Below are 8,855 nucleotides of genomic sequence, written 5' to 3' on the forward strand. Positions count from 1 at the left end.
TCCCGCTGAAGACATCTACTAAAACGAGGTACAAAATGAAAACAAACAGAAAGATATAAAATACTACTGGCCCAAAGAGCATTCACATTTTTGCACTGATGGGCTGCTCTCCATGAACTGTTCCACCAGATACCCACCACAAGCCAGAGGCAGACAGAATAACTTTGCCCATTCCTACTAAAATGACTCCCTTCCCAATAACAGAACAACTTATATTGAGCTTAATTTTTGCTTCATTTATGAGAAATTCTTAACTTTATTCAAAAAAATCTAAATCCAGGAGAGAGAAATATTATTTTCTGTTGAATTTCAGAAGCTGCTGTGTGCAGTTTAATTAGCACCTACAAACTCTCTTAATCCGGCATAAATCTGTAAAAATGTATTCATAATACTGTATTTTCTTGTAAAAAATAAGTGTTGATTGCTTAACTCTAAAGATAAGTTTTTGCATGCAGTTTAGTAATCTGACATTCCTGGATGATAAACTAATGAACATCTTTATATTAGCCTGCAAGACACTATGAATATTTTTATTTAAAATAAATGTTTCTCACTTGAGTGCCTGGCTCGAAATCAGGGTGTGTGAATGGTCCAGATCGCTCGAGGAATTTCTTTACATGGTTCCAGCGATCTTCCCAGTCTCCAGTGTCCCCACACCCACCATCAACAGCCATTCTGCACAGAACATAATAAATTAAGCCGCAAAAAATCAGTAAAGCAAATGCCATACCTCTACAATTTACATTTCAACCAAGGAAAAGAAAGGAAACCGAATCATTGGCCAGCCTTGCAAATACATCCACACATTCTTATTTTATTCAGGTAACTTAAGCACATGCATAAGCATTTGAGCGACTTGGTTTATTTGGGTAACTAATGAACAATACCATAACTTTGCACTAGAGTCAAACAGAAATGCACACTTCATACTACATCTGACTACCTATAGTCAGTGAAGGACCTGAAAATTAAAAAATGGGTGTGCTCTTCTGTTTGTCTAATTCATTCCTGAAGCATAAAAAGACACCGAAAAGGAGTTTTTCCTCAACACTTCTATTATTTCTGAGGATAAGAGCTAAGTCCTCAAGTCTCATCTAATTCTTTTCATCAGACTTCCTAGATAGATGTAGTTCATAGATTCATAGATGTTAGGGTCGGAAGGGACCTCAATAGATCATCGAGTCCGACCCCCATCAGCATTTAACTGATGGCTAGAATCCTGAATTACTAATAGTAACAAACCCTGACACTCCATTCTCCAAATTTCCTGTGCATTTTAGGTAAGTAAGTACATGTTAACAAAACTTTCAATGTTGTGAAATGTCTTATTAAAAGTTCCTTAATTAACCAGGTGTCATTTTAATTAGCCCATTGGCTTGTTGCTCACAAAATTTTCCAAGATAGAAAATCTGAATTTCTGAAGTATTTATATTTTTAAATCAAGATATTTAGAGTACAGCATTTCCCCCATATTTTGATGCTCAGGTTTTCAGAAATTTAGAATGGTAAGATAAACTGATCTCAATACATTTCAAAATTCCTTACTGGAATACTTCAGAACCAACATTTTCATTTCAGCTTCCTTTTTTAATTTTAAATCTCCAGATTGTAATGCTTCCTCTAAACCAGTCTACATAAGAGTAATGAAGTCCTGCCCCAAAACAGCACATTTCCCATTTTTAAATCTAATTCAATTATATAATTACTGCTCCGTGTTACTAGGATTCTGTACAAATTATAAAATAGCTTTGTCAGTTTGAGCATGCATGCTCAACCTTGTCATAAATAAAGAATGCATTTTTTTTCTTACTACAAGCGTTCCTCATATTTCTCATACATATTGAGAGCTTGGTTCAATAATGGTGCGGATTTACCATCTTTGCCCTCACAACAAAATTAAATGGTGCAAGATGGTGTGCAGCCTTTTCTTTCTACCTAAAATTTAAAAGATGGACAATAGGATCAGTCCAATGTGGTTTTAATTCATGTACAAAGCATAACTTTATATAAATAAAAGAGTAATTAGGAAATAACAACTTGCAGGAAAGAAATGTTCCAATATTTCACATCTAGGTAACATTTTGACAGGCTGCCAAAATCACCCTTGGCTGGCTTCTAACTTTAGTTGAGCTACTCTAGTTATTAATTTATAAAGAGCGTACTACAGCAGTCTCTCTTAGTTCACACTGAATCTTTCAATTGGTTCTCCACACATGCAAGTTACAGTTCAGAAATATTCTTAACTTTTTTTTATTTGAACCATAAACTTCAATCTGTATTCTGTCATCTATAGTTTGAAATCTCTGTTGGAAATGAGTGCATACCTGTGCTCAGTGGCATTAAAAATTACTTTTCTCTTTCTTGTGTAGTGTCAGTGAATACAGCCACTGCCTAGCTCTGAAGGGTGCATGTCTCTTATTTTAGCATTAAACTTGGGTAGTAACATTTGGTTCCAATTTGTGATTTTAATTCAGTTTAGTCTCAGGAAGAGCTAGACATTTTAAAGGTAGGCCAACTCTCAGTCATTTGATTTGTGACTTCAAAATTCACTTTCAAGGGGGTTTGTAAAGTTTTCACTATTGCAATATTAGGGCATTAACAAGTCTCTTGCATGTAAGAGCTCCAGTCAAAATTTTACAAGGTGTGCAACCAAAAGCTGCTTTCAATTATCACAGTTTCTGCATTGGCTCACACCCTCGCACTCTTTCCTTCCTTGTTCCCAAAGCTCATGCTTTTGAGGGTCTGTCACCAGCATGCACCCACACAATGCAACATGCCCAAGGGCACTTGTGACCCCCAGGGCACACTGCACAGGCCCATGCACTGTCTGTGGATCTCCCCCCCACCCCCTTCCCTTTGGGGAGGGGGGTCACAAGCAGGTGGAAGGGAGCAGGGGATCCCACACTGGCTTTTGGGGGGAGCTAGGTTAGGTGCACAGAATACAGAGTTGAATAAGCAGGAGCTCTTCTGTAGCCTAAAGCTCACAAGCCAAACAGCTAGCTGCTCCTAACTTGCATACCCTCCCCTACCCAGCCTCTCCTGCTCCTGTCTGAGCTCCCCAGCACTGCCAGCCTGCACTCACGCCAAGCCCCAGCGCCCCCCTCAAGGTGAGCCCTTCCCCAGCCCCAGCTGCTCAAGCTACATTTAGCTCCCACGCTGTCCAGCAGCAGCTTCCCCAGCCTCCAGGCCCTGGCAGGAACCAAGTGGCACCCGCTCCTGCAGCCCTGCCCCGGATCCACCTGCAAGCTGCTTCCCTGCTCAGCCCCGGCCCTGCTCCCACCCACCTGCCATAACCCCAGATACATCAGGACTAAGGGGGTCGGGGCGGCTGTATCTGGGGCGACAGTGTCAGGTCAGGGCTTGGGGGTGGGGGCGGTTGTAACCCACCTGCCCTGCCCCCCTGCCCTGACCTGAAACCAGCTCCAGCTGCTAACTTTCTCCGCCCCCCCCCACTCTAACCCTGGTATAGCTGCCCCCATAGCCCTCCTCAAACCCACCTGCCCCGCCCCCCAGCTTCAGCTGCCAAGAGCCCCCCCACCTAATACAGCTGCCCTGCCCCCCCATAGCCCACCTCCTCTACCCTCAACACAGCCCAGACCCCCTCCCAAAAACCACCTCTCCTCCCCCAGCACATCCTGGACCCCACCCCCCCGCTGCTGCCGCCACCCTGCCCCGCAGCCCTGCCAGGTCCCTAAAGAGGAACCCAAGCTCCGCACGAAAGAAACGATCCCACGCTGCAAAAAAAAAGAATTAAATTAAATAAACGATACCGCCCAGCCTGCTTTTTATCCCCTGGGTAGGTCTCGCAGCCAGTGGCGGGGGGGGGGGGGGGGGGGGCGTTTTGGGGCCCCCTGGGCTTTGCATCATAAATGCACCCCTCATTTTCGTGCAATTTGGTGCTCTGTGTGTGTGTGTGTCCCATCCCGTGCACCTGGCAACACTGCTCCCCCCTCCCGCCCCGGCCTGCCCCAGCCCCTCAGCCCGGCCTCCCCAGCACTGCTCTGCTGCCCGGCCCGCAGCCCCGCACTAACCCATCCGCCAGCAGCTCCTCTATCCTCCTTCTTTTCTTCTCCCTAAAAAGAGAGAGAATAAAAGAAGGGTCAGTCCCGCGCTGCAGAGCCCGGGGCCCACCCGGCCGGGGAGCAGGGGACGGGCCCGCCCGGTACTTACGGCTCCGCGCCATCCGCCATTGCTCCCGCTCGACGCACTCGCCCGGCGCCGCGCGGGAGCATCGAGTCTACGGGAGGACAGAGACGCCCGCTCGGGGGTGGGCGGGGCGGGCTGACTGGGCGGGTCCGCCAATCGCCTTAGCAACAGGGCCACGTCACGGCCGCTGTGACCAGGCGCCGGAGAGCAGTGCCCCTTGAGGGCAGGCAGGGGGCAGGCGCGTGCGCGGAGCCTGGTCCCTAGTGCGGCGCACAGAGCGTGCAGCCCTGCAATGCACAGCGCAGGGCCCGCGGAGTGCATCGGGCGCATCGCCTACAGCACAGAGTCCCAGCACAAAAAAAGGTTGAGCACCACTGCTATAGAGTGTAGGACCCATCATCTGGAGTGTACGACCCATAATATGGATGTAGGACTCATAATCTGAATCGTACAACCCATAATCTGGAGTGTACGACCCATAATATGGATGTAGGACTCATAATCTGAATCGTACAACCCATAATCTGGAGTGTACGACCCATAATATGGATGTAGGACTCATAATCTGAACCGTACAACCCATAATATGGAGTGTATGACCCATAATCTGGATCGTAGGACCCATAATCTGGAGTGTGCAACCCATAATCTGGAGTGTAGGACCCATGATCTGGAGCGTAGGACACTACAAATCCTGCAGAATACAGGCAGTCCTCCACTGACAACGTAATATGGAGTGTAGGACCCATAATGGATCGTAGGAACCATAATCTGGAGCATACAACCCATAATATGGAGCATAGGACGCTACAAATCCTGCAGAATACAGGCAGTCCTCCACTGACAACGTTTTGATTTATGATGTTTTGCATTTACCACGTCCCTGTTTCAACTTTGTGACGTTGGTTGCGATTTGGTGATGCTTGATCCGACGCTGCACCATGTTACATCGCCCGTCTCCCTAGAGAACATCTGTCCGAACTTCCTTGGACACTTTAAGAAAGCAGAAAGGACTCCTGAGAAGACTCCAGCCAAGAACCCTTCAAAAAATCCAGCCAAGAGCCTTTCAAAAAGTCCAGCAAAGTCACCTCAAAGAAGTCCTTCCAAATCAATATGATTACTATTTACAATATAAATACACTGATGTAGCTATATTACTCATCTATAATTGATGGGGTACAAAATTCCTGGTCATTTTTGGTGAAAATAGGGTATCAGGTTTTGATTCAGGAACCAATCAACATTGTTTCCTATGGGAAAATCAGTTCTGAGTTGCAACGTTCCGATTTAAAACGTGGTTCTCAGGAACCAATTGTGTCCTAAATCTGGGAACTGCCTGTACAGGAAGCAGAAGAATAATGGAAAACAGACGCTGACGAGCGCTGGAGGAAGGAGGAAGCTTCCACAGAGCAGGGATTCCCAAGCAGAGTGCTGCGGCTCCTTGGGGTGCTTTGAGAGCCTTTGAAGGGTGCTGCCGGGTACCCCCCAATGTGAGCCCCTCGATGCATGCAAACATGATTCACAAGATAAACCAGGAGATTTTCCCACAGGTATTCACAGTGTCAAAAAGTTGTGGTCTTCCTGTGTTCTTTGCAGCAGAAAAATGTTTTGGATATTTTTCCGTGATCAAAAAAAACGAGTGCAAACTAAGAGCTGGCATTTTCTAAGGCAGGGCACAAATTTAATAAGGGGTACCTCACACCTACAAAAAGGTTGTGAGCCGCTACCGTAGACACTGGCAGGGACACCAATAGGCATGCCCTCCTGCAGACACCAGACATGTCGGGTGCACTTTGCCCCCTGACAGCCTCACCCAGCGAGAGAGCAGTGTCAGCCTTTTGCATATTAATTTACGAAGCAATTGTCATCCAGCCATATGGCAGGCATGAGCCATTTACAATTGTTCACAAGTATTTTTCATGTTATCAGTGCTACCAGTAATTGGCTTTGTGACTGGCACAGATGCATACCCTGCATATCAATTATACTACCAGCATTTCTTCATGCAAGTAGGAGAGGAACCAGCCTTGCGGGTGGAGCAGGGTGGGGAGATGGAGCAGCTAGCTGCCAAGACCTTGACTAAGCTGGAAAAGCTTTGCAGATAGAGAGATAATAATGGCAAACCCTCCGGCATAGCTCATAGTTGCCAGTATAATTTATACAACCAGCCCCTCAACAAAAGTTTCAGCAGTATGTCTCTAGTGGGTTATGGAATAGAGAAAATCCCACACAATTTACTGATTCGTTTGATGCACTGGCTGGGGGAGTATTTAGCTACTTGCACGATTTCACAATGATTACACTCTTAATTCATACAACACAATTTTATTTTAAAATTCTTTGCTACACATATAACACTGCTTAGCTTTAAGAAACACCACAAACATTAAGAACACAATAACTACATAGATCAGAAACAATGCTCCAAATGCATTTCCTTCCCAAACAATGCTATAAGAATTAGTGTTACAAAAACAACTACAATTACAACTCAAAGTTAAATTTGAATCAATACTATTATTTTTCATAATATACTTACAATCCTTGAATTCCGAGAAGCCAAACACCTAAATATGGTTTCATTCCTCAGTAGTACGGTTCAATGGGCTGGCCTCAGTAGTACGGTTCAATGGGCTGGCCTCAATACTGATAGGACTAAGTCCCCTTCCTTCAGTCCCTTTCGGGCACTCCGCAGCTTCAGCGTGAACTAAGAGATTCGTGTTCACGGAGAGGGTGGTTCAGGTGATCAATCTGATCCGGGCTACACTTGCGATTCTTCCTTCGTTGTTCTGCAAGTGAGGTTACCTCCAAATTGGGACAGTAGGTTACAGTTTTTATTGAGTGAGTTGCCGTCTTGGGCCCCTCCTACCCAAACCTGTCACTACTCCCAAATATGGGCTCGGATCTTACTTTACAGATTCTCTTGCTTGTTAATCAGTTTCTTTTGTTGATCATTTTAATTACTTCGAGGAATTTCCTTTCTTTCCAACCTTTTAAAAGGCTCCTAGGGTTTGATTTCTCGGAATGTGGGATGTTTGCTTAAGAGTTATTTTTAGGTTAACTTTGTTAAACTTTGTTAAAGGCCTCTAAAGACAAAATTCAAGAGTTAAGACTTTGAGCAAAGTCAGGACCTTCCGCACGTGGACCAAAACAATGGCCTAGATAAGAAGATGAATCTTGTCTTCTTCCTAAACTGGCTAATGGGCAACTATTACAAACATTCAAATATTACATTCAGTATGACACAGTAAAAGGGCTTTTTTTAACCAGCTTAACTCTTCTTGCACTAGAGCTTTTGCCAGTACAGCTATGGATGTTGGAGAGAGAGTTTTCCACACTCCTACCAACCAGTGGCAAAGCTTGGAAGCATACACCCAGCTGCAATCTCTGAAGTGAAACCAGCTGGAACTCTTGAGGATGGATTGTTTCTCAAGCGGTATTTGAGAAGTATCTAGTCCTGCCAGCTTAATGAAATGCTAGGGCCCAACATATCAAAGATCACCGTATGGATATTTTCGTGTGTTTCATTATTAGTATATTTGACATGTTTGTAACTGGAAAGCTGAAAAATGGAGAAGAGTGAAATCAGAACTGCAATCAAATACCTCCATAAGAAGAAATCAAACATGTGGAGCCAACTGTCAAAACAGACCTTTTTGTGGGCACCGGTTGTTTGCAGACACGTGATAAAGTGCTATTGAAACCTCACTTTTAAACCCAGAGTATTGTTTTTTAATTGTAGTTCATATTTTAGTTATTTTTCAAATGTAATTTTACTCCTGGTAGACAACATAACAGTGCTTGAAATAGGATCTGGAACTCAGAACTCCCCTCTTCTTTGAATCTCCCCAGACAGAAGAGTGTGTAAAATCTGGATGTCCTCCCTATGCGAGTACTGAAATCACTGATCAGAGGGGAGTGCCAGCAGCCCTGTCTCTAGCTGTGTTGTTTTTTTTAAGTAGCATTTTGTGCACTGCACGAGCTGCGAGGTGAGCTCTGAGAAACCTCCCAGATCCAGGCCTTCAGGCAGAGGAACACCTTGTTTATGGGTGATGATGAGCCCTAAGCCTGAGCTAGGCATAGACCCGTTCAGTCCTGGTGCTTTGCACGTGCACAGAAGTGCAACGTTAAGTGATTAAAAGTGAAGCACCTATAGGAGTTTGGGCCTGTTGAGGATTAAGCAGCAGCTGAGTTGACGGGTTGAGGGTCATAATTTAGGAATTAGGGAGTTGAAACCCACCATAGTCCAATTAAACCCTTTTGTGGTCTTGGGCCTTAAGCAGTGGCTGATCAGCGGTGTTGCAATAGGGCCGCTGTTACGGCTTCACTGCATTTATGGCAAGATTGCGCCCACTCGGCGAATGGACGAACCCGACACATCTAAAAAGGCCAATGGACCCCTTAGAAAAAAGCCTTTTGAAGGTGTTATATTTTAAGTTGATGCTACATCTGCTTACGATCGGAGAAGTCTTCAGGGGTGATGATTATAGATGGGCTTTTCCTCTAAGGGACAGGACCAGGAGCTTGCACTCCAGCAGTAGCAGAGAAAATGCAGGTTGGCGAGGAGGAGAAACTTCCCCCACCCTGGAACAAGCTGGGCCACTCCATCCCGGCACACTTGCAAACGCGGGATAGTTTCATTAATACAAAAACAAAGGATTTGCTTAAATGCACCCTGCAAGCCCCACCCCAGCTGCTCAGGCAGCCAA

The 8,855-nt window shown here is 45.2% G+C and overlaps 1 protein-coding gene across 6 annotated transcripts in view; it reads right to left on the bottom strand.

Annotated features, from left to right (window-relative positions):
• UBA3 (ubiquitin like modifier activating enzyme 3) overlaps positions 1-4,221 on the bottom strand; it is a 16,886-nt gene extending 12,665 nt beyond the window's left edge. Inside the window, exons 1-3 of one of the 6 annotated variants that reach the window (XM_006027614.3) lie at positions 4,171-4,221; positions 4,032-4,073; positions 555-675 (exon numbers count right to left, since the gene is read on the bottom strand). In XM_006027614.3, coding sequence (XP_006027676.1) covers positions 555-675; positions 4,032-4,073; positions 4,171-4,190 — 183 coding nt within the window. In that variant the 5' untranslated portion in view covers positions 4,191-4,221. Of the gene's footprint in view, positions 1-554; positions 676-1,810; positions 1,936-4,031; positions 4,074-4,170 lie in introns of those variants that run through there. The other 5 variants (XM_025208861.1, XM_025208860.1, XM_025208859.1 and 2 more) reach the window with 5 other exon arrangements.
• Between the last annotated feature and the right edge of the window lie 4,634 nt (positions 4,222-8,855).

Source organism: Alligator sinensis, unplaced genomic scaffold (genome assembly GCF_000455745.1).
Source record: "Alligator sinensis unplaced genomic scaffold, ASM45574v1 scaffold937_1, whole genome shotgun sequence".
Taxonomy (NCBI): domain Eukaryota; kingdom Metazoa; phylum Chordata; order Crocodylia; family Alligatoridae; genus Alligator; species Alligator sinensis.